Below are 26,348 nucleotides of genomic sequence, written 5' to 3'. Positions count from 1 at the left end.
ATGGCTAAAATGAAGAATTTTCAGGTTTGAATGCCATTGGATTGAAAATTAAACAACGAGCTCAGCGAGGTATGACATTCTTTGATCTGACCATCATTTGGCTTATCCCGTCCAAAATACTGACTTTTTAGGGCGTGAATTCTGGTTCTTAACAGTGATAACTTTTTTGTGGTTTTTCAACTGCAGCTTAAGAAGCTTGCTTCCTATGCTAACAATCCTTATCACTCCTCACCCCTTTTATATACACATTCCTCTTTTCCCCCCTTTTTTTTATATTTTATATCCCCCCATTTTAATACAAAATATAATGAAAAAAATCAAGTTTGCTCTTGCGGGTTCTCGTACAGGATCATTTCCAGTTGGACATGATATCCTGTGCCGCATAGACTATCTATTTCCCGTTGGCTCAGCGTCATGCAGTTTCGGTCCTTGGGCAGCTCCTTGCCACAGATCTCTGGATAAACCCTGCCGGTATTGGCCACCCGACGCAGGGCACTCCGACCCTCCGATAAGACGCGATCGAAAGCGGTCATGGAAACGTGGAGAGGTCTGATGCAGGGGGCACCTTGGGTCCAAATAACGTACATTGTCAAATCTCCAATATCAGTGAGTTCATGATCCTCTGCGCTATCAGGATGTTCGAGCTGCGAGCTCTCTACTTTTTCGGGTAGATCATCGCTTTTAGGTTCTTTACTGGATCTTGTGGGTTCGCCGTTTTCTGCTCTGCCCCTACACTTTGACCTATAACGTCTTTTCCTATCCTGGTATCCTTTGCCTTCTGGATCGCTCCACTCGGGGTGCTTCCATGTTGGAGCTACATCCTCATCCGACTTCTTGTTCCTGTCCAGCAACGACCAATCGAGGAAGGTGCACTTTCTCACCAATATCATGACGGGCAGGAAATTATGGAGCGGATCTAAACCAATATTCCGTGGCAGACGATTGGGGCGGCAGATTCCTCGAATTCCGGGTAATGCACCCACATCTTTACGCTTACCGCCAAAGAGAAGAACGCCCAGACAAATGGTTTTTCGGCAAGGCAGTTGCGAGGGATCAAAGGTCAGGAGGCAGCGTTCTGCCTCGAAGGCCAGGTGAAAATATGAATCACCAGGTGTGTGCAAACGGTGATAACCTCTCAGGTGGTCAAGTAAATCCAGTGGGGACACCAATTCACGACAATTTTCCAGGGGACATCCAATGGGCATTTGACTTAATTCTTTCAAACGAAGCCCAGATGGCAGGATTGTTTTTGGTGTCGAGGGTAAATCAAGTTTGAGTGGTTTCAAATCCATATTGCTGAAGTGGTTTGTGTAGTGTGTTTAAAGTATATGTTTATCCACCATTCAATTTATGAAATTATACACACAGCCTACTGTTGGGCAACTAAAGAATATTATAAAAATGCAAATTGTACGTATTTCATCATATTAACAAATTCGATTAACGATTTAATTAAATCATATACGCGCACTTAAATGAATTATCATTGGTTTATGATTTTCATAATTTAATCACCCGCTTGTGAAAAACAGCCATACTTGTTAATCCATTGTAGCTTGGCGTACTTACAATATAAACCCCTTTAAATTGATTAACTAATGCGGAAAGAAATATAAACTCTTATCACCATTTGATTGTAAATCAAAAACACAAAAAACAATTAAGTTTTAGTTGTATAATTAACTAAGAAATAAAATAAACAAAAAATGGGGCTGGCCTTAGATCTATTTGTGATTTTTTGGACAACCTAAACTAGGTGGGTTTTTAAGAATGGCATATTTATAGCTGGTTTTTTCGCTTTCGACCGGGTCGCACGGCATAGAGGTCGTCGGAGATGAGTCTGCCGGCCCTGGAGGCGGCCTGGAGTCGCCTCTCGTGGACCTTCCGGTGTTTGGTGAGGTGATCCGACCTGGCGAAGCACTTGGAGCAGTAGTCACACTTGTAGGGCTTCACCCCCGAGTGGGAGCGTTTGTGGCGGGCCAATTCGTCGGATCGGGAGAAGCGCCAGACGCAATCTGGCCAACTGCAGACGTAGGGCTTCTCGCCCAGATGCCTTCGCAGGTGGGCCTTCAGGTGGGCGGGCTTGGCGTAGATCTTTTCGCAACTCCCAAAGGTGCAAAGGTAGCCCCGTTCGCCGGCGGCATTCTCGCTCATCTGGAGGGCAGGTGCTGGTGGGGCTGTGGCTTCCGCAGGACTCGCAGGACTACTACCAATCTCAGGTGGTGGCCCCGCCAGCCGGAGATTGCTATTACTCTCCTCCAGAAAATCCGCACAGTTATCCGTGCACAGTGGTGTCCGCTCCGGCAGAAAGTCCACCAGCTCCGGAATCTCCACATAGTTATCCAATAGCCGCTGCTCCCAGTCACTCAAATCCGGCGGACACACGGTCAGTTCATTGAAGTCTATAAACAGAGAAGGATCCTCTGTGTAGGGCAGTTCCACCTGAATATTTCCATTATTATTGCTGTCCAGCGTGATGATGCCATAGTAATCCGATTGCTCCCCATCCAGGTGACCACTGTCGGCGGCAAAGCTGTTATCCATGGCATAGGGGCACTCGAAGTCCACCACATTGGAGGCATTATTCAGCAGGGCATCGCCACCGGCCAGGGGCTCCTCGTCCAAATCGCTGTAAAGCTGCTGGAATTCACCCGTCGCAAAGAAGTCCATGATCGCAAATGAGCGGACTCCGGCCGAGTGTCCAAATATTTATAATATCTACGGAACGGAGTGTCCAGAGTGACAGACGTCAGAAATATTGATGAGAACCATCGTATCTGTGCAGTAATCGCAGGGCTTACAACTATCGTGTGCCCTGTTTTGTGATTTTTTATTTCACCAAATTTTGACTACTACTATAAAATATTAAAAATATTATTATTATATAAGTAATTGTGAAACAAAAATTAAGATATTAAATAAAAATAATAAATTATAGAATATTAGTATAGATAAAAATCGAATTACTAGGAACATGATATATGTATGATAATTTATTGTAAGATAATAACGATTTAAATGTCATTATCTAAATATTGTTATTATAAAGCTTACATTCTCAACATTATTTGCTATTTATTAAAAAGTTTTTAATTTATGTAATAAATGGAAAATACTTTTTAATTTATACATAATTCCAAATAAACTTAATGCGTAAATATTATAAAAACAAAATGTTGGGTTTAGGAAATAAATTGTAGACCATTGTAACAAAGTTTACTTTCTTATTTTAAGTTTAATTTTAATCTATTTAATATCATATCCAACTTTCTTAAGAATTAAATAAATGAGTTACTCCTTTCTTAAAAAACAGCATACCTCTGTAAAACACTGGGTACCCAGAGATGCACTCACTGCGATCGTGGCTCGATCGCTTCCAGTGATTCGTGGCCAGGATCCCTTGGGGAATAATTAGCCGGCGAAGAACGTATCTAACCCGCTGCCGGCTTCATTAGTCCCGCCGAGATAAAGATACATCCAACCATATAGCGACTGCGCCAGATGTTTGCCATTGATCGGCGACACATGTGCCGGGTTTTTGGTGGCCGGGTCCGGGAAACGGTCAGGGGTACTGGAGTCGGTTCGATATGGGATCGGTGACAAGTGCCGGGTGCCGAGGGCCGAGTGCCAAGCCGTGTCAGGCCAGAGATCGGCAAGCTATATAGCTGTATATAATCTATGGCCGACGGCACCTGATCGTCGATCTCTGTCTCCCTCTCTCCCCTTCGTGCCATCTCACTCGTTTGTTTTTTGTTTTGGTCGCCGGACAATCAATACAAATTTGTTGTTAATTAATGGATTATTACTGGCGAACTAGAAATGCCCGGGGGGATGGATATTCCCCGTCGATCAGTAAATGCGAGCACAACAAGTGCGTGTATGTGTGTCAAGTGAGCCGTAGATATGTGCGGCATTAAGTTCACGGAAAGTTATCTATCTGGAATTTGGGTGTGCATTTCGGCTTGGCAGCGGTCCATTTGCAGCATATGGGACCCTCTAAAACGGAGATATACATTTTGGGGAATTTTTTCAGATGCCTTCTTAAACAAAAACACAAAAAATTATTTTTGGGGAATTTTCTAGATGACGTTCTAACCATTTAGATGCATTGTGGTTGTCAGGGTTACGATTTAAAGGAATATAAATCTTTTTCTATATATAAAATATATGCGTTTTATTTAGATAGATTTTCAGAACACCATAAACTTTTGAATATATACTTATAAAAGCTTTTAATTTCTTAGGAAATATTATTATTCCTTCTTTTTAATTTAGTTTCTAAGCATGAACATTTTTTGACTGTCAGAACTGCTTTAAAAACTGAAAACATTAGGTACTCTAAAACATAGATTAAACTAAAATGTAAGCTTAAGATACACTTAAATTATACTGCAAAATATTTTTAAAAAAAGTACCCAAATAACATGTAATTATGCATACACTGTAATAAAGTTCTTCCATCTATCCCCTTTATATTCACCCCATTTTCCCCCCTGAAATCTCCATTTCCCAGCCTGTCTGTTCCAGTTTCAGTCTCAGTTTCCCCAACTCCTGCGCCTTGTCTATGCCATTTGGGCATCCCTTTTGGCTGGCAGCCCTTTGGAAATTAACATAAATTTAACGTGCGGCTGGCGTTTAAATTTACTTTCGCCTAATGAAATAATCAGCAGCTGTAAATCCTTATGGGCTGTAATGCCCCCCGACCACTTTTCTCCAGTTTTTGGCGGCCTACGCGTTTTACGCTAATTGATATTGCAAAAATCAAAGGCTGCGCGGGGTCATTAAAAGGATTTAAGGGATATCAACTGGTCTGGGGTCTGGAGTCTAAAGTTCCGGATCCTTAATTGTGGGATCTGCCAGCGACTTCGACTCGAGCCATTTGTAATTACTGCAGAGTATTGCGACTCTGATTTCTCCATCATATATGTAGGTATCCACTTTTGTGTGGCCGGAGTGAAATGGTGAGGATAACATAAATTAGTATGCCGCCTGCAGGCATTTCTGGTATTTTGCCATGGCTTCAAGTCCACTTACTTACAGATCCAAAGACAAAATAAACACGCACTGGAAAATATAATTTTATAATTGTAATTTTATTCCCGATTGACTTTACTTTACTTTAAGACTGATCCTTTATTAAAAAATAGGTACACTTGGGTATTATTATTTGGCAATCTTAAATTGAATTTAATATATACAAAAATTAAGATATGTTTATAATCTTACCTAAAATCGTATTGTATTAAAAAAAGGAAATTAAAATTGTTTTAAATATCCACTTTCAAAAGGACCTGAACGGTTAAAGTTCTTTTTTAAGTGATAATAATTTTCGTACCAATAGGTATTGTTTTTCTGCCAGTGTATTGGAATGTGTAACCACATTTATCTATGCATCTGACTGCAAATACATTTCTCTCTTCAAACGTGTGTGTTTGGGTGCACCGCAGTGTCATAACGGAAATTATGCATACAATTTTACTGCAAATTGCGCTTGGCAAAATGTTGTCACCTCAGCTCAGCTCAGTCGAACCCCCAAAAAGTCCAACTTCAACTGCAACTCACTTAAGCTGGACATTCTGAAGCCGGCTGCAAAGTATTTACTAGGCAAATCCGAGGACTTAAAGCCAAAAACCGGACGATATTATTGTCCTTGTCGTCCTGGCAGCACTCAAATGAACTAAGCGGTTGTCAGGATATACATATATATAACTAAAAGCTGGGTTGGGGTTACGGAATCGCTTCGGTTGCCTAGTTAGTCCGACTTGCCCTTATCAATCGCAGCTGAGCTGCTTGTTTTCATTGGATTAGACAAGTTTGTTTTGCCTTTCAGTTGCGAATTCCGGGCTCTGCGAAGAAAGAAGAACGATGTTGTGCGGCTTACTGTTGTGGCAAATTAAATCGGTATCTGTAGCTGTATCTGTTAGCTGTATCTGTATCTTAAACTTGTCCCTCGTGTCCTGTGATTATGGGCATTTATTGCCTCAGCTCTCGGCATCTGAATTCCCCTGCATGCCACATGTCAAATTTATATTTATAATCCTTGTGCTTAGTATCGATTACTTTCTTAACCAAAACGGATTAAAGCTAAGTGACCTAGTTACTTTCGCATATGTGTGTGCACTAATTGAATCAATTTCGGTGGCCAAAAAGATTTGAGTCGGAAATTTGACTGTGATTGCCGAAGAGTTTATTAACTTGATTAGAAAAGAAACTGGAGCACAAATGTCTTGGTAATTGGAGTTAATTACAAGCATATCGCATAGGCTTTGCTTTTATCAACTAATTGGAATTACATTTTGAGGAAAGCTTTTATAAAATTATTTTAAATGGTTTTAAAAAATAAAATAATAATTTGTTCTTAAATCACAGTCAAAAGGAAATAGTTTTAAAGAGTCAAGGAGCATGTAAACGTGTTAATTCAGAGAGCAACGGCGAACAAACAAGTTGCCAGAATTTAATTGATGGAATTTTAAAACGCCAACAGGCCAAGGTCCAGCATTGTCCTGTTCAGCCTGGCATTCCCAATTAATTACACAATTTAGCCAAGCAGCGCTGCAAACTTGGCTGCCAACTTTCCGCAAGGACGAAAGGACTAACGGAGTGGGCGTGGCTCCTGGAGGAGCTCTACTGCCTTCCAGCTGCAGTGCCTCAAAGTCAGTTTGTTACAGCAACAGGTCAAAAGTTTCCTGCCACCAAGTCCAAGTCTCGATTCTGGTCCGGGTGGTACAGCAAAGTTTTAATAAACTCGCCAAAGACAATATTCTATATCCTCAGTGTGTGTGTGTCTATATGTATGTCGGTGCGATGCTAACCAGGACAATAATTTGATTTTGAGGACAGCAGCGGCACAGCCTGAAAGCAATTTGTTATATATGTCCTCGGGAAAAGCAATTTTTCGACAAGTCGAGCGGAAGGTTCAGGTGAAAGTACGGAAAATAACGACAATATAGGAGATCCAGAGGATCCCCAGCACCACCGAGCTTAAGTCAGATGCAAACGTAATCCAAAGACAAGTGAGTTAACTGGTTTGACCCAATTTAATTAGACACCCGGCCCGAGGAGGCATTAGTATGAGCATTAGTATTAGTGTTGTGTAGTACAACCCCTAGTATTTGTCTTGTCCTCGCCACCAAAATTGAGCTATTCGGTTTGCAGCGGGCGCAGCTAATGCCGACATCCCAGGACATCGTTGCTCCTGTCTCAAAGTCTACAGGGAGAAAAAAGATGTGGCGAAATTGGTTAACCACTCTATTATGCAGGCACATAAAAACAGGGTTCCATACTTTGGAATCTAAAATATGAAATATATAAAACACAAATTAGAATCCTTAAGGATTTAAATCTCAATAAGGTACAACCAAATACAAAACTTAAGGATATGATTAATAAGTTTCTATAAATATTATTACCAGAGAATAAATAATACTTTTTAAAAATGTTCCTTCTCCCTTTTAAGCGTTTATTAAAAAATGTGGATCTATAATTTACCTAAGCTCTTGAAATGTAGTTCCACATGAATGGGACTCTAAATAATATATTATATTAAATTATACCTGTATATTTATTTAATGGACTACCCAATTCAAGGCATGCTGTACTAAAATCAGGATGTTCCTGTATAATCAACATCGTTTGGTTATATTCACAAACCGTTGGTTTTCTGTATTATAATAGGATATTTTGGGAACCATTTATAATGCTTTCAAAACCTATCAAAAATATGTAGATATATGCTTTGTATCTATTGTAATTTTATGGACTTCCAGATCCAATACAGATCCTACCAAAATTTGCTTATAGAGGTTACTGTGTATTTAATATAGTTTTGTTAGTAAGGTAAGGCTACACAGGGCCAGTAGCATGTGGTTTTCCCTTAGTGTACGGACTAGTAAGCTGGATTAACACACCAGGCTGCGGACAGCGGATCGGGGAGGGCGCGGTGTAGGTCCTGAAACAGGCTGTATTAGAGGGGCCGGGTCCTGACACCGGAATACATCTACGGCCACGAGAACACACGACATTATTGTAGCCAAAGACAGCAGTCGGGCGGCTGAGCAGGAGCCAACAATTAGTGTTGACAGACATTGCACTCTGCCAAAGTCCCCGAGGGAATTTGAAGGCTTGTTCTACACACACGCACGCACGCACGGCTGTCAGGGTGTGCGTGTGCCTACCCACACACACACGCCCTATCCATGTACTCGCATATAATTTGAGTTTTCTCCGTGTCGTGTCAAACTGCTGGGAAATTTATGTTTAGTGCAAAGTGCCTACAGATTGGCACACACACAGAAAACGGGTTTTGGGTCCTGGGTTTTTCCCTAATAGCTCAGCTCGATGTTGGCCCGACTTGTAGAACAGTGGGCATTACAATAAGTATGACAGTCGAAAGTGATGGGAGCTGGTGGGAATAACCTCTTAAAAAGAAAGTTCTGGTAAACATTTCAGCCATTGTAAAATATTTAATGATCTCATCATATCATATCACATTTAATCGGCGTTGTTAACTGGTGGATTGGCGGGTGCAATCTCAAGAACTCGGGTCCTGGGCTAAAAAAACAGCTCGACATCCGAGATGCGGCTCCAGTCTTCTCCATGCAGTTATTTCTAGGTATATTTAGATTGTTAGGTAACGCCAGTAGAAACGACAAATAAAGATAACTTACGATTTTCCGGGAATTTTCACGAGCTTCTTTTATATACTGGCTAATCACGTCCTCTCGGAAAGTCACCATGAGATTGCGCCTAAAGACCTCCAGTTCCTCGTCATAGATTCTTTCTCCACGGCCACGTTTAAATACCTGCTGAATCGTCCTTTCCAGCGTTAGCACTTCGGTAATGAGATTAAATTCACTACTCTTGCTTGCCACTGACGACAGGTTAAAGTAAACGTAGAAAATAACCGCAACCACTGGCCCGGCCAATAAAATAATTATCGGGATCATTGCGAAATTAAAGAAAGATCTCGTCTTTTTAAGTTTTTTTCTGGAGAAGTTGTCGACTTGACAGCGCGAAGACAAAAGGAATGATGCCGAAATGGTTGACAGAAGGAGATGGCAAGAGATTGGGTTATAAGTATGCTTAGTCAGCAAAGTTCACAGGAAATCAGGTTAGCAAATTACGTAACGTAATGTTAAATACGTAGTAATCGGCAGACTTGCAAATAATAATGTATCGATAGTCGCCTATTGCACAACAAAGCGGGGTCACACTTTTTTTTGTGACCAATGGGTAAATCTTATTGGCATCTTGTTCTTGTTGGCAGTTTCAGTTAAATTCATATTATTTATTTCATAAGATATTGTCATCAAAAATTAATTGTGGAAATAAGTGTACACCAATCAATATGTTTAAAAGTTTTCAGAGTGTCAAAACGTGATTTAACCAGTGAGTACACACTAAAAATGTGAAAAGGTTTCAATGTAAAAAAAAGAAAAGGTTTCTATCATGAAATTGGGACATTGATAACGCAGTAATATATGGTAGCCAGATTTTTCAGTCGGCTAGCAAAGATAATTTCCCAAGAAAATTTATAAATTCTTAAGCTCCATCAGCTTATGTTTCTGCCTATAATTAAGAGCTTAAACAGCGTTTAATTTATAACTGGTTGAATGGCTTTGGCATGGCCAAGAAGTCAACATTATTAACATGTCCGAATTGCTGTACGCTCCAAAGGAGTTGGAACAGCGAAAGGGGGCGTGGCTGGGTGGCTGCCTCCCCCAGCATATGCTAAACAATTTGGGGTTTTGTTGCAGCTGCTTGCAACGACCGCAGGGGCAGCCGCAGTCGAAATTCGCCCAGCCACCCACTCATTACCACAAGCAGCTGCAGTGCAAGTATGCCTAATATTAATATGATGGAAGGGGGATGTGGGGGGTTTTCGGAATGCTGATGGTGTTGAGGGGTAGAGGGGGCTGGTAGTTCCACCAAAAGGGCAAAGGGCAAATAATCCTTCACTCAAGCGATTGGCCAATTTGTGTGCCTGTGTGTTTATGTTGCTGCCCCACGAAGTTAATGAAGTGCCATGTGGTGAGCCCTCGTGCTTTTCCAAGAACCCCACGATTTGTTGCCTACTTTCGGGCTCTGTGTCAATTTACAATTGAAATTGAAACAGACAATGCCAGTGTCAAAGTTCGCTCCCTCTTTCTTTTTTATGGAAAATGCAGAATTTTCAGAAATCAAAAATCAAAAAACATATTTTTTAATAAAAAATGGAATACAAAAATTCATTACTTTATATTTTTTTTGAACTTGTTTAATAATATTCCCATAGAATTTTTTAAAACTGTTAATAATTAGTATTAATGTATAAAAATGGTATTTAAAAAAATTTTCAAAGCTCTCAGGAGATTGCCCCCTTCCCATACCTGACTACGCCCTTGACTTGGGGCATGCTTGCCTTGAAAACAAAGTGGCACAAAAATGACATTACACAAAAGAGGATTTATTTAGTTTATTTGCAGCATATCAGCAGCCATAACTGTCAAGTGGATGTAGCTATTGTTTTTGTTTCCGTTGGTGTAGGCGTTGTTGTTGCCATTGTTGTTGTAGCAGGCGGAAGGGGGAGGGGGGTGGGGTTACATGACATGGTGGGCGGGGCATTTCATATGAGGGGTGCAAGATCTAGAGCGGCCATCATCATCAATCATTTTGATTTGCGCTAAAAACTATGCTATGCTTTGTTACAACAATGCTGCAATGCATAAACTCAACAACAGTACAACAACGTACAACAACAGTACAACAACGGCCACACAACTACACCAACACACTGGCAAATAATAATAAAACTATCTGTTTGCATGTACGTATATAGACCAAAGACGATAAACTACAGTAGCAACAACAAGAAGGGCAATTGCCAGACAGAATGACAACAACATTTCATGTCGACAAGTTGCGCTGCCATTTCACTCTCCCTTTTTTAAGCCCTTTTTGCTGGCAGTATTTTCTGGTACTTTTTTCGTATTTCTCACTTTTTTTGCATAATAATATGGGGGGGGGAGGTTGGGTTTTTTTTTTTTTTTTTGGGGGAGTGACACTATGCATGCATTAGGCAAACATTAATGGAGAACAAGTATTTTTACTGCTCGCTCGTAAAGCTGCTTGTCAAATATATTTTGTGCATACATATATCGCTGTGTAGTTTTTTTGCTCCTGCTGCTGCTCCTTCTTATTTCGCAGTCATCCTTCAGCGAAGGGAATATATATGAGGGACATAATGAAATTTTAATTAAGCTCAAGCAGCAAGCAGAATTAAAAGACGAAATGTGCGCCTTTTAATTCAATTTATAATTACACTCGGCAGCCGGTAGGTAGATCTATCTCCCTTTCTCTCTCTTCCTCTCACTTCTGCTCTATAACCATCTCTTTCGCATCGCATATAGATGTATGTATACCCGTCTCTTTCGTCTCTTATTCGCATCGCTGCGAATCAATTAAAAAGACATTTGCGAAAATGTTGCCAAGGCAAATTGAAACTGAAACGACAACACGAATGCTTAAATGAGCGAATAAACGAAGATGCGACTGAGATGGCAAGAAAGAGATGGGTAGAGTGGGGGGCGAAAGAGACAGGTAGTGCGAGAGGGATGCGAATGAATGCATAAATGAATGCCACATTGCACGAATGAATGATGATGGTGATGATGATGGCGGTACAAGTGTGAATCCGACTGTGCGACTCAAGACGTTGTCCCCGCTCCCGGGGCCCAGGACCTCCCATTTGGCCAATCCCGTAGCGTCCACCATTAATGTAATTCAATAACCTTCATCTGGCCAGTTGGTCATGATGATTGTTGATTGTTTTTCATGCGACGCCAGAGCGCCTCGAAATTCGCAATTAATAATTGGCAGTGCGAAATGTGCGATGTCTTGAATGCAATGCGATAAATATGCAGTTAATGGTTAAACAGCAATGGTGGGTATACGTAATGCAGGTCTTAAGATTGTGGTATAAAAGTTAATTAAAGACATACGTAAGAAATGTGTTAAAAAAATCATTACATAACATTTGTGGTTACGTAGTTTACGTTGATAAGGTTCCTAAGACTCTTAAATTTCCCATAAAAAAGTTTATGAAATAATATTTGTATAATATTTTATCAAAATATTCAAAAAATGATAAAAATCAAAACCTATATTTTATAAAAATATTATATCTTTAGAGGTACTTAACACCAAGTGAGAGCAAAAGCAAATTCCAGCAACTGGTTGATTTTCTAAGAACATTATTTCACAATGGTAATGGATATATTACCATTGGCTTGTTAGAACTTCATAATCTGGTTATTGGCCAAAATCCAGCAGTGGCAAATAAAAAATCCGCTCAGATGACAATTGTCGCATAGCTGCATCTGCTTCCAACCCATCCATATGTGCCATTTGTGAACGTAATCCCCAATGCCACATTGCAGCACCGCCTTGCAGCACTCCCCTGGCAAACAGACATAAATCAAAAACTCAACGAAAACCTTCAAAACGTTCAATATGAGAACGCCTTGGATTGTGGCCCCCAGCCATTTCTCATTTTTCACTTCTCAAAGAGATCCGATTCCTATTCCTATTCCGATTCCGATCCCCACTCCCAATTGCACTAATCTCATGCCATGCAGCTGTCCCCCCCCACCCCCTTTTTCGCTTTCGCTGGAAACTTTCTAATAATTTCTATTTGAAAGCCCGGCCAAAAGTTGTGCGTGGTGTGCAAAACTGTCATAATTCATAAGTCGCCTCAAAACCCCGAACCCGAACCCGAACCCAAGCCAGAAACTGAAACTGAAGCCAAGGGGAATCAGAATGGGAATGGGAATATCAGAATGGTTAGAGTGAAGCTCCGGCTGTCTGTGTATAATTACATGGTTCAACTGTCACGGCGGAAAACAAATAAATGAGTTTCGCTCGCAGAACTTTGTTCTTTGTGCAACTTCTGGGAATCGATCCGCAAATATCGGAGTACCCGAATGCAGTGCCATCGTATACCGACCACCAGCAACACCACCCCATCGGCACCATTAAATCGAACTGTCTGACCCACTCATCAATCAATCGATTGGGCGGCAAGCCATGTAAATTCTAAAGCGAATCAATATAAATGCCACCTGGCTGCTTGGCATTCAAAAATTAATTCAGATTGCAATTCCTTTGAATTATACGCATCAGCAAACTATGATTTCTCATGAAATATTAATGCCGGCATGCGACATTTGATATTTGGCGATGTGCGCTTTTGTTTTTGTGCCCCATCGCCATTGCCCCATTGAATTGTGCACTTAGGAAAAAGAATAATATAAAAACCAAGGAAATTTGTAGTATAATTTTCCATTGCCTAAAAATATTTTAGTCCTACTGTTTCTTAAAATAGTTGGGTAGAAATGTTGCTTAACTGAAATTAGGTTACAAAAATTCTAGCTATGGGTTCAATTCCATATGGTGAGCATATATTTTTTCTATTACTTATTAGCATAAAATATTTTTAGCAATAATCGAAATATGTTTTTATACTTAAATTACAATAACAAACAATATAATATTAATATAATTAATTATCATAGAACTATGTATTTCAAAAGTAAAATAATTTCTGAAATGTCAGTCCCATTATATGGTTTTTTCTCTGAGTGTACCCAGAGAGCCGTGGCCAACTTCGTTATCATTGTCAACATGCCGTTGAGTGCCGATTCTCGAGACCCGAAACCCAAACCTCGAGTCCCGACTCTCGATTCTCCAATCCCGTGTCCTTCGTCCTCGCCTCCGCATAATCAGAGCAATTTCAAAGTTGCGTCTGTCGGAAAGGCACAAAATGTGGCCTCATCCACGAGTGCCCCTCTCATTTCTGCACCACCCCTCGACTTCGACTGGTGGCTCGCATTTTTTTTGGTGGCTTTTTTGTTGGCACTTCCTTTTTGACACCGGCGTTCCGCTACGTTTCACGGCTGCCATTTCACCTGGCTTCACGTCCCACCTCGACCTCGTGTCTATCAATGCCGGGCCGATTGTCCTGGCTGCCGCTTGTCAGCCGGAAAATGTGAATTTATCACACGAGCACGTACGCGTATTCCTCGTTGTTCTTTTTTGCGAGGCGGGCCATCCGGATGAGTGGGTGTCCTGACCCACCCACCTCGCATTCGCTTCCCATTCGTTCAGATTAGTTAATATTCGCATTTGAATATGAGCAGGCGCTTATCTGGACCGGAGCACACGGACTTCCTACCGGGATCAGCGTGAAGCGTAAATGCGCCTCTCTACGCGCTTCTCAAAACGTCCAGCTAAGTGGGCGAAAATCGCAGCAACAGCACAGCAGCAGCAGCGTCGCTGAATGTCTTAATTGCATCCTGCTGCTGGCAAATTCACTTCTGCCACAATTAAGAGCCAATTTCTGTGCAAGGAGCCCCAAGGGGGTTTTCTAATCAGCGCGACAGGAGGTTGTCGCGGTTGTCGGCCGACAGCGACTGCATTCGCTTTTTCGGCATCGCATCTCTCCTTTGTTTCCGCAGCCCAGCCACCAAAAAGCCAGACCACAGAGCTCAAAAAGGGCCAAAACGTAGGATTCTGCATCTGAAGGATAAAGGCTGCTGGAAATGGAGGGTAAAAAGTTCTAGGCAGTGAAAAAAATTTATAAATTTTGAAATATTTATGCTGGTACTCTTAGTAACGGCTTTATGGACACTTTTACTTATTTACAGATATATTAAAATATTTACTACACATATACCGACAATTTGGTGGACTCTTTCGCTCTGTGTGGTGGCACATTCGTCGTTCGCCGTCAGGAAACTTCTGTCAGCTCCCTTCTAATGTGGCTTTCTAATGAAATATTCAGCGAAAAACGGGAAAGTGCCTCTAGTTGAGAGGGTTGCTCGAAGTGATTTTGGTGGTGATCAGCAGGGGATCTCCCTCCTCGGCAAAATGATTTGGATTTGGAGCGCTTTGGCGGTAAAAATGGGGTGGCAAGGTTTTTGGGCTGGCCAAGGAAATGGGCGTTACGTTTCTGGCGGGGATCTGCTGACATTCCTGGACCTCTATTGGCATCTGATTCCTTCGAATGGGCACTGGGACCCATATGTGGCTACGTGTCTGCAGGACATCCTGCCAGTGCATCCGATTGGCCCGGCAAATGTGACCTATGCTGGTGTCATACCTCAAGGCCAGTCGGGTCATCGTGTCCTCGGCGGAGATGGGATGCCTTAGCCAGCAGCACTCCGATCCGCCGTGTCGATAGTTTTGGATATTGGGACCCCGATCAGCCGCCCGACTGCTCATAACTTATGTATATATATACGAAAAAGGGGTAACGAATCGATAAACGTATTTGCTTTTTTGGATTTCTCTGAGGACTACGGCAGGGCCAAGCAGTCTTCATTATATTCGCATACTCGGCTGGATATTCGCACCTCCTTTGATGCCGATCATCTGTGTCAACGAATGTCTGTCTGCGAGCCACCGATTCGCGGTTTATGCAAATTACTTGGCATACATTTCGGCCGCCAGTGCGTCGTAATCAACTCATGGGCCATCGCTGCGTATACGTAATCAACTCAGGCGGCGCGTCGTGTGTGAGCGCATAATACGCCCCGTTGGCAGGGATGGCAAGCGAGAGATGGAAGGACTCCGTCCGGGTCAGCCGCAAAGGTGTCGTCATCCGAGCACCGGGGTTTTTTTTCGCCATTTTTCCCCGTATTTTCTGGTCCTGCTTAAGCCGCCTGCTTATAATCCCTTCTGCGGCAGCCGTGTTTCACGCAATTCCTGCAGGGATAATGCCGGGTTCTCAGCGAAAATTGGGAGTAATTTGCGGATTAGTCATGGACTTGGTTAATTCACCCTCCAAATCGCTGTTGAGTGGACCGCAGCCGAGCTACTTACGCAGGGTTGTAAAATAAGTGTTATACCACCTACTAAAATATTAAGGATATTAAGGATTGCCGAGTATTATAATCTTGTATTATAAAAGATTTATTATAATGATTTAATTTAACGTTATATATATACTTATAGTAATATTTTAACATTTTCCCACAGCAACCCTTCTAGAACTAGTGAGCTGCTGGAATATAAAGTCACCCCTGGTTAAACCTGTCTTCACTTCCGCATCCAATTGGATTTGTGTTGTTTGCATCAGAAGAAACCCAATTTAATTTTGCCGAGCCGCCTACGCAAAAAAAAAACTAACCCCTTGTATTCTACTTATGGTAAATCCCCTCGATTCCGGCCATATTCATTCGTTTTGCCAATGGCTTCATTTGCCTGCCGTAAAATATGCAAAATTGATATGAATGACAAAAGCGAGCAGAAAAGGATTCTCCCCCATCGACTGACTGGGCTTCATAGTATCGGATTGCGTGCTGGGGTAATCTAGTGTGAAGTCGTTTGACTGGATGAATTTAATACGGGTTTAAACGATGCTTCGGCTTTTTTCCCCAACCATAATAATTTTTTAGTAATATTGAAAAAATCACTTAAAGGATTTCTTTATAGGGACGTTAACGTTATGAGAGCGTTAAAAAATTATGTTTGAGATAAGAAGTATAAATGAACGTATAAATTGTACCAAGAATTCAATAAGTTGATTAAAAAGTAGTATTATACTGAAAGAAATGGAAAAGTAAAAATAAATATCTGAATTCACAGTTGTTTATGTTGTATTTCGTATTTGAATCCAGTAAAATAATATCCTTATATTGCCTATAATTTGTAAAATGTAATATTTTCGTATACAACATTTTAAAAAATCGGTATAGATGGATGATAAAGAGATAGATATTTGAATTGAATATGAAATCTTCGGATTCACTATGTTTTTTACCAGTGTAAATATTGCCTAGGATAAAAATCCTTTAAATTTCAGGGTCTTATGGGCTTTCGCTTAGATGTCAAAACACGACCAACTGTACAACCCATACGTTTCCCTCGAGTGTAATTAAATTACTGAAAAATGTGGAAATACCATTGTTAGCCAAAGTAAATACCACATTCTTGCTGCACAACAAATACTCAAATGACACAATTTGGAGACCATAAGCTTGCCACCCAGAAAACAGGCAAGTAACCTCGAGATGGCCGACAAAGGTGGCGAGGTGGCGGGGGTCAAGGATCGGAAGGAACGCTATGCCACCGACAAGGAGATCCCCAAGTGGCGCAAGACCCGCTTCTTCGTCGTCCTGATGCTCTTCACCGGCATGGCCAATGCCTATGTGATGCGGACGAACATGTCGGTGGCGATTGTGGCCATGGTCAACCATACGGCGATCTCGGAGGCGGACACCGACACGGAGGGTCAGTCGCTGGAGGACGGGGAGTTCGTGTGGAGCTACAAGCTGCAGGGCTACATCCTGTCCAGCTTCTTCTACGGCTATGTGATAACCCAGATACCCTTCGGCCTGTTGATCAAGTACTTCGGTGCCCGGCACTTCCTCGGCTGGGGCATGATGATCAATTCGCTGGCCGCCTTCTTTGTCCCGATCTCGGCGAGATCGGGTGGTGCGGTGGGTTTGTGTGTGGTGCGATTCATCCAGGGTCTGGGCGAGGGACCCATTGTGCCCTGTTCACACTCCCTGCTGGCCCAGTGGGTTCCACCCGATGAGAGATCCCTGGCCGGAGCAGCAGTCTATGCGGGTGCCCAGTTTGGGACCATTGTCTCCATGCCGCTGAGTGGCCTTTTGGCCCACTATGGCTTCGATGGCGGCTGGCCATCCATATTCTATGTCTTCGGACTGGTCAGCACCATCTGGTGCATCCTCTTCATCTGGCTGGTGCAGGAGAGTCCGGCAGTGAGCACTCGCATCCGGGAGGCCGAAAGGCAGCACATCATGGAGGCCATTTGGCAGCAGAACCAGCCGGAGGAGACGGGCAAGATACCCTTCCTGGGCATAGCCAAGTCACCGGCCTTCTATGCCATTCTGGTGGCCCATGCGGGTCAGAACTATGGCTATGAAACGCTGATGACCATGCTGCCCACCTATATGCGTAGAGTGCTGGATGTGGACATTAAGTCCAATGGTTTGATATCCTCGCTGCCCTACCTGGCCATGTGGATCCTGGCCATTGTGTTTGGCATACTGGCCGACTGTCTCATCCGGCGGAACTGCTCCATCACCGTGATCCGCAAGTTGATGAACAGTTTGGGCCAGTATGGACCCGCCGTGGCCCTGATCTCCGTGGGCTTCGTCTACCACAGCCTGTGGCTCACCTGCCTGATCTTCGTCGTCGGCATGGGCCTGAACGGAGCCATCTACTCCGGCTTCAAGATCAATCACTTGGATCTGTCCACGCGCTTCGCCGGCTTCCTCATCTCCATCACCAATTGTGTGGCCAATCTGGTGGGCCTGCTGGCGCCCATGGTGGCCGGTCATGTGATTGACCAGAGGCCCTGCGTGGAAAACTGGCGGATTGTCTTTTTCATCGCCGCTGGTGTCTTCATTTTCACTGCCAGCTTTTACAATATATTTGCCAGTGGCAAGTTGTTGTGGTAAAATCGAAATTAATAAAGAAAGAAAAAAAAAAGAGAAGGGTACGAGAAAGTCATATATAATAACCGAAAATAGAACAATCTGTTGCCGCAAAGGCCACAGACATAGAAACTGAATCTGAAAGCCGAAACCAAAACGGCGGCCATCAGGACATCAATCAAATGGCCGCATGTCCTTTGGCCTGGTCGGGCCATTTAATTTCGCATTTGTGCCATTTATTTTATGGCACATTTCTGGGCCTAATTAGCAGGCATCCGATAGCCACTTGTCCTCGTCATGGTTTTGGCCAAAACATTCGCCAACACCCGAAAATTGTCAGGCCATCAACAGGGCGTTTGTAAATTAACAATGATTTATTCGAACTCGTCTGCCGGCCGAACCTAACATTGTTGGCCATGTTCAGCGAGAACATTCAATGTTTTACTATATATGCATTTTTTGTTACATCTCTCAAGCTTTTATTTCATTTATTTGACACATTTTGAAATAACATGTAGCTTAGTTATAAAGTTGTGGTCAGTAATGATTGAAAGAGAAAGCCTAAGGGGTCATTAATTTGATTATCAGAAATCTGCTACAATTTGTTAAATATTTGTTTAAGAGGTGTCAAGATACTTATTATAAAAAGTAACTTAGATACTTTAAATACCCCTTTACATTGTCTGTATTTTTTTAAAGAAATTTAACAAGTTTATTATCTTGTTTTAGCATTTCTAACATGTAAGTGCAGTTTTTTTGTTCAGCCATGAAGTTTACACAAAGTGTGTAAAGTGTGTGTCCAATAAATTTAGATCGAACTGCCATTTATCGGGGATTTGTTTGGCATCACCTTCGATTTCCGTGGACCTTTAAACTCAGCCAGTTAATCTGTGACTCGTAATCCATTAAGCTTTTCAATTTCGCTACCTAAAAAGGGAGGTTCCCCTTCCCGCGAAAATCATGTTAAACGCGGGCGCTGATGTCTCCATCATTCGTTGGCCAAAAAGGAAAGCGTTTCGGTAAGTTTAAGCTGCTTAAGTTTCATTGCAACAATAATTTGCGTGCGGGACTTTGGGAGATACGATGGCATCCATACATAGATACTTACATAGATGCACAGGTGTGCCCGCCCACAGATACTCACCTGTACGCCCACAGACACCTGGCCACAAAATGTTCGCCACTCTTGTAATAACCAGCGAGCACAAGGACACCAAGTGGGTGGTTGGGATGGATGGGTAAGGTGGGTTGGATGGGCTAGATGGGTTTATTGGGTGGTTGGGGGGAGGGGTTTCCAGCTCCTGAATGCTGGCAAAGTTGGCCAGAATGTTAACTTGTCTGCACGTTTCGTTTTGTCGCCAGTGAAGCGACTAGATAGGGCGGGACATGTAATTGGGTTTTCACTTGATTCAACATGCGCCAAAATGTCAAAGTGCACCGCAAGTTTCCTCATCCTCATCCGCACCCCCACCCCCACCGCCGTCTATTTCCCAGCTGCAACTCCTGTTTTGGATTCGGATTCGGATTCGGATTCGGTTTCGGGAATCGCAATCGCAATCGGATTCCCCCACTCAGGTGACTCAGGTGAAAAGCGGCAACACGGCACAAAGCTATTGCCAAAGCTAAAGCCCGGGAATTGTCATCTCGGGCGATTCACGTCACTTGTGTTTATTCGCAGCTCACTTGAAGAAATCCCAGCGGTGAAGGTGGAATTCAAAACTGGACTTGCCCAGAGGAAACTGATATCCCAATTGGTTACCACAGTGATTCAAACAGTCCCAGCTAGATTGTTATTTAAATATGTTATACAAAGAACAGATAAATTGCTTACTTTCCAATGATTTTGCACTTAATATTGTGTTACGACTTGTCAAATATTCCAAAATCATAAAGATGCGCCTTTTGCACGTTATAATTTTTTGCGTAAAATTGCAAATATTAAAAAATGATTGGTTGAGATGCCATTGGATGGGAAATTAAGCAACGAGCTCAACGAGGTACGAAAGTCCTCGTTCTGACGTTTATTTGCTTTTTAGGAACCCATAAACTGACTTTAAAATTCGAAAAAATGGGATTCGGATTCTAGTCAAAAATACGATTTTTCTATCCAGTTTTTCAATCGTAGTTTAGCCAAATAAAGGCGCACAGCTAAAAGACCGACTGTTTTGAGCAGCTGACAACCTATGCTAACAATCCCCATCACTTTTCGGGAAATTTATTTCTTGACCAATTTTTTCATTTCTTGTAAGGGGTTACATCATCTATTTTTGCGAAAAATGGCAAAAATCAAAGATTTCCAGGTTTGAATGCCAATGGATTGGAAATTAAGCAACGAGCTCAACGAGGTATGACATTCCTCGATCTGACGCCTATTTTCTTTATAGCAGCCAAAAAACTGAATTTTTAGGGCGAAAAAATGGGATTCCGATTTTGTCAAAAATACGAGATTCAGATTTTAGTCAAAAATACGATTTTTCTTTCCAGTTTTTCAATCGTAGTTTGGTCAAATCAAGGCGTACAGCGAAAATACCGACTGTTCTGAGCAGCTTGCTAAATATGCTAACGATCCTCATCACTTTTAGGAAAATTTAATTTTTGGCCAATTTTCTCATTTTTTGTAAGGGGTTACATCATCTATTTTTGCGAAAAATGGCAAAAATCAAAGATTTCCAGGTTTGAATGCCAATGGATTGGAAATTAAGCAACGAGCTCAACGAGGTATGACATTCCTCGATCTGACGCCTATTTTCTTAATAGCAGCTAAAAAACTGAATTTTTAGGGCGAAAAAATGGGATTCAGATTTTGTCAAAAATACGAGATTCAGATTTTAGTCAAAAATACGATTTTTCTTTCCAGTTTTTCAATCTTAGTTTAGCCAAATGAACGCGTACAGTTAAAAGACCGACTGTTTTGGACAGCTTGCTAGCCATGCTAACGATCCCCATCACTTTCCAGGAAATTTATTTCTTGACCAATTTTTTCATTTTTTGTATTTTTTTCATCTATTCTTGCGAAAAATGTCAAAAGCTAAAAATTTTCAGGTTTGAATGCCAATGGATTGCAATTTATATTACGAGCTCAACGAGGTATGACATTCCTCGATCTGACGTTTATTTTCTTTGTAGCAGCCAAAAAACTGAATTTTTAGGGCGAAAAAATAGGATTCAGATTTTGGTCAAAAATACGAGATTCACATTTTAGTCAAAAATACGATTTTTCTATTTAGTTTTTCAATCGTAGTTTAGCCGACTGTTTTTAACAGCTTGCTAGCCATGCTAACGATCCCAATCATTTTTAGGAAAACTTATTTTTTTACCCAGTTTCGCATTTCTTATAAGGGGTTACATCACGTTTTTTTGTGAAAAATCTGAAAAATTAAAAATTTCCAGGTTGGGATTGGGATGGATAGGAAATTAAGAAACGAGCTCAACGCGGTATGACATTCCCCGTTCTAACATTTAACTGACTTATCAATTCGAAAAAACTTTTTTTTTTGCCATCTTAAGTTTGATACTTTCAAATTACCAATTTATCAAAAATCAATCCAACGGCAGAACTCCTAAAATTACGCCTAATAAATAAGTTATCTTAATGTGAGTTGTTAAATAACGTTAATCAGTAAGTCAACTTGCTTTACAAATATTCCATAGAGTTCGCATATTTTAAAATATATTTTGAGCAACTCTTGCTTCAATGCCACAGACCACTGTAACCGGAAATCCGTTGCGCTTTGGTTCAGGTTGCAAATCCCCGGTCGCGTATTGAATGTTTTCATTATTTGGCATACATTTACATATAAACATATCTGTGACTATATCCCCAACTGAATGGCGACTGTAATCGGTTTTTGGCATTTGCTTTGCTGGCCGGCATTATTTTTGGTGGAAGTGCAACAATGCGCTAATTAGGCGTCGATTCCGAAATACAGGAGCTAATTCCCTGTATGCAGCCCCAGCATGTTGATAGAACCGCTGAACGGAACGCAAGCCAGAGCTTAAAAAAGATTCATTTCCACTAATTAAATGTCATAATTCTAGCATTTCGTAAGCGGCCTTTGGCATTTGTTTGCAGTTCGTTTGGTTTGCTTTGGTTGGTGAAAACTCTGCCAACTGCAAATTCGCATTCGAATCCGTAGTAGTGGCTAGCCTTCGAAAATGTCCAACCGCTTTTCGGTTTTTATAGTTTGTGGACACAATTCGGGTGGCATATCAGAAACAGAACCACCGAAGAACCTCCCTTTATGCGCTTTCGATGTTTACGCTTCGATATTGAAAAGTTACGATAATGTGACTGGCTCCATGACTTCGATTCCTGTCTTCGATTTGTGGCTCTCGAGTGCAGCCAGCTCAAGTGGGCTGAGTGAGCTGAGTGGGCGTGGTCTTAGCCCGGACTCAAATTCAGATGCTGCTCGTTATTGCTGCAGAGAGAAAAAATACTGGTGACATCACAAGGCAGCAGGAAAAAATCTAAAAATAAATACAGCTAAAGAATCGAAGAAGAATCATAAATATATTGTATTATATTATATTATATTATATTAAAATATTTTATATTATATTATATTATATTATATTATATTATATTATATTATATTATATTATATTATATTATATTATATTATATTATATTATATTATATTATATTATATTATATTATATTATATTATATAATATTATATTATATTATATTATATTATATTATATTGTATTATATTATATTATATTATATTATATTATATTAGGTTTATTATATTTGGTAGCATAAAGCAAACGTATTCCTTATCATCCACATAATTTTGTAATTTTGCTAAGAAAAACTACTATCTATTTTCTCACAGTCCTCAGCCCTTGTGTGTTTGTGCTTTTGACAAATAAGCAATTTATAAATCATTTTTATTTCCATTTCTTAGAGTACTCCACTTGCATATTTAGCTCCTCACATGTCCAGAGCCTCGCTTATTGATTTTACCATTTTGTTTGTTTTACTTATGTACGGTTTAGTGGGAATATTTTCTTTATTTCTCGTTCGAACCCCAAAATAGGACAGCAAATAAAAAAAAAAGAAACAAAGCACTTAACTCGCGACCCAAATACCCATCCAAATCCGAGTGGAATGTGGTTGATATACATATATATATCTTTTTTGGGCTTTTTATTTAAATGCCCCTACCAAATTGGATATGGGATAACAATGTGAAGAGGCCAATGGTCGATTGCCCGGCCAAATCATCCATAAAAAATGAACTATTTCTATGCTGTAAAGTAAGTAAATCCATTTGCACAGTAAATCCCACTAACAATCCCCTGACCACAAGGGTTCTCAACAAAATTCCCGATCGTTCAGCTTAGCAACCGCAGAGTTTGGAGACTACGACACATGGTTCTGCAGCTGAACCAGAGGAAATAACTCAGCCATCGATTTGGTTAATGGTTAAAGCGTGAGGGGGTCGGGGTCAAAGGTGAACGGGAAGCTGGGAACCGCAGTTTGCAGTTCTCCACAGCGAACCCAAACGACTCCCCGCTGTCCAATTGCAGTTGCGCGTGACAGATGTCAATGGTGGCCACATAAATGGATGCATTTACCAGGTAAAGCATATAAATATATGGGCACAGTATGCGGATCAGGACTATGTGGGCTTTCCCGCTGTTTTAATTATATGAATTAGGCGAATGTGGGTCCTCTTCATGTTAATAAAATAGTTTATATTAAAAATGAAAACAAATTATGTTTGGACTTTCATTTTAAATGTGTTAACTATATGTATAGCTATTTAAGGTTACCTATAGAGTAAGTCACAATTTGAGATGTCATACCTCTCAATCATACATTTTATTGCTTAACGAATATTTTGTATTTTAAATAAAATCATAGCACATTTATGATTTGCTGACTGGGCACCCCTGAATTCACTCTATAAAATGTTGACTGTATATACTATATATACAAACAAATATCAAACAAAGGCGTAGGAATTCGGTAAAACTGAATAGAATTGTTGCAAAGGCTAAACATTATTTTATTGCAAATGGCCGTAGATAGTGCAAAGTGGAAAATGGCAAATGATATGCATATTTGGGAAATTCCGAATTTAAAGGCGGCACATTCTCATATTCTGGGAAATCTCGTTAGTGAAAATAATAGTCAACCACAGGCGAGAGCACACACACACAGAGGCAAACGTATGGGGGATTCGTGGATGTGACGGCTGCCACTGAAATTGCAACAACTGCATCACCGGAAGTGCACTTATGCCGCGCACTTCTATTTCCGCTGCTGTTTCAGTTTGCCGTTTGGCGTTCTCCGTTCGCCATTCTCCGTTTGGCGATAAAGATTGATGGCAGCCGGAGGTCAGGGTTCACCCACAACCCATCCCCCCCCCCTAATTTTCCATAATTCGCTCCAATCGATAGATCAACAATTGCACAACTCTTCGAGTCAGCCCTGCATCTCTGCACTATTCTGCCAATTAAATGCAAATAAACCATTGCCAGATTAATTGCCGAACAATCATTGACTTTCCAGGTTAGTTGTCTTACACAGTTCCATTAATCCTCGTTGAAATCCACAGATTTGTTTCATTACTGGGTTTATTTATAGGCTGGATAATTGAAAGTGTGTCAATTGAAATTGAGTAAGTGTGTAATGCCATTGATTGATTAGCCATTTCTATGTTGACCCAAATTCGTTGCCAAATTAACAGCAACCTTGCATTTGTCAGAGATTTCAATTAGCCACAAGGTAATGTGCTGGGGTTTTTTATTAGATTAGACTGCATTTCATTGGACTACGTTTTGCTTTTAGCGCAAAGTCCTTAAAATAGAGTGAGCCATAAATTATATAGTAATATAATATATTAAATTCTAACTTAGTTTTTGAATACTAAATATTATTCTGGTTAGGAATTAAAAGATCTACTTTGGGTGGCGAAATGCCATGACTGAAACAAGTGCCACACTTCTTAAAACTGTTTACCCCGATTAAGATTCCGGGCGGAGTTCTGCTGAGCCATTCGATTGATGGATTGATAAACCAAACGATTGACAGCCAGCTAGCGAAGCAGAGTTTGTCATTCAGTTTTCCATCGAGTGCTGACACGTTGCCAACACATTTGCCAAGCTCGATGGGCGGAAAATGTGGGTGGCTGGAAAATGGAAAATGGGTGGAAGGGGAGCGTGCTCGAAAATGCCACGTGTCTAGCGATGTGTCGCCATGCGATTTGAAAATATTTGCCAGCGCCGAGGCGAAAATTGTAAATAATAATAAACGGTTTATAGGCGCAGCGTTGACAACGATATCTCGATGATGGCAACAATGAGAACTAAACTGACATACACGTACCGCACATGTGGGGGACTTGAGAGTCATCACCACCCACTAAAGAACCAACCCGCCACCATCCACCCACAACCCACCATTCCTTTCGAAGAAAGGAGCGGAAGGACAACAAAAGCTAAAGCCGCACATAGTTGTTGCTGCCTTAAGTAATCCGATTTAAAATGCACCAAATACATAATACACCCGCACAATCGCATTCGCATACGATCACGTCGACTTTCTGCACCCCTCCTTATTTTTCCGCAGGCCCCATTTTCTTACGCCCCCAATGGTTTTCACACGCGGAAAAAGGATAAATACGTTTTTTTTAACACTAAATATTTAACATTTATATTTAAATTACAAATAAAGGTGTCTAAAAGTATGCAAGAATATGTTTTTAAGCCGAAAGAAGGAGAGATTCATTCCCAAGATTAAGTTTTATTTTTCATTGCATACTTTTGGACACCTTTTTCAGGTGATTTTAAAAATAAAGTGTTGGAAAAGTATTTAATAAGTTTGTATATACATTTTTATAACTATTACTTTGTCGGTACTTTGATTTGTTTTAATTTTATAATTTTCCTCCCAAA

At 41.0% G+C, this 26,348-nt stretch overlaps 4 protein-coding genes across 4 annotated transcripts; 1 reads left to right on the top strand and 3 right to left on the bottom strand.

Moving 5' to 3' along the window:
- Positions 1 to 265: 265 nt before the first annotated feature.
- LOC119557184 lies at positions 266 to 1,349 on the bottom strand. Its single transcript, XM_037869829.1, has one exon. It carries the CDS (start codon positions 1,290 to 1,292, stop codon positions 318 to 320), a length of 975 nt encoding a protein of 324 aa, XP_037725757.1. The 5' UTR covers positions 1,293 to 1,349; the 3' UTR covers positions 266 to 317.
- Positions 1,350 to 1,779: 430 nt separating this feature from the next.
- LOC119557726 (Krueppel-like factor 3) lies at positions 1,780 to 2,670 on the bottom strand. The gene has a single exon (XM_037870610.1). The coding sequence runs from the start codon at positions 2,668 to 2,670 to the stop codon at positions 1,780 to 1,782; it is 891 nt and encodes a 296-aa protein (XP_037726538.1).
- An 11,986-nt stretch (positions 2,671 to 14,656) lies between these two features.
- Positions 14,657 to 15,311, bottom strand: LOC119557392. Its single transcript, XM_037870136.1, has one exon. It carries the CDS (start codon positions 15,256 to 15,258, stop codon positions 14,839 to 14,841), a length of 420 nt encoding a protein of 139 aa, XP_037726064.1. The 5' UTR covers positions 15,259 to 15,311; the 3' UTR covers positions 14,657 to 14,838.
- A 1,572-nt stretch (positions 15,312 to 16,883) lies between these two features.
- Positions 16,884 to 18,495, top strand: LOC119556963 (putative inorganic phosphate cotransporter). Its single transcript, XM_037869470.1, has one exon. The coding sequence runs from the start codon at positions 17,049 to 17,051 to the stop codon at positions 18,462 to 18,464; it is 1,416 nt and encodes a 471-aa protein (XP_037725398.1). The 5' UTR covers positions 16,884 to 17,048; the 3' UTR covers positions 18,465 to 18,495.
- Positions 18,496 to 26,348: the final 7,853 nt, after the last annotated feature.

Source organism: Drosophila subpulchrella, chromosome X, assembly GCF_014743375.2.
Source record: "Drosophila subpulchrella strain 33 F10 #4 breed RU33 chromosome X, RU_Dsub_v1.1 Primary Assembly, whole genome shotgun sequence".
NCBI lineage: Eukaryota > Metazoa > Arthropoda > Insecta > Diptera > Drosophilidae > Drosophila > Drosophila subpulchrella.
Note: the sequence above shows the minus strand (reverse complement) of the source record. Positions and strands in the feature narration are given on the sequence as shown.

Coding starts and splice junctions, on each gene's coding strand:
- LOC119557184 (XM_037869829.1), bottom strand. CDS start 1,292: ATGGATTTGAAACCACTCAAACTTGATTTACCCTCGACACCAAAAACA.
- LOC119557726 (XM_037870610.1), bottom strand. CDS start 2,670: ATGGACTTCTTTGCGACGGGTGAATTCCAGCAGCTTTACAGCGATTTG.
- LOC119556963 (XM_037869470.1), top strand. CDS start 17,049: ATGGCCGACAAAGGTGGCGAGGTGGCGGGGGTCAAGGATCGGAAGGAA.
- LOC119557392 (XM_037870136.1), bottom strand. CDS start 15,258: ATGAGCAGTCGGGCGGCTGATCGGGGTCCCAATATCCAAAACTATCGA.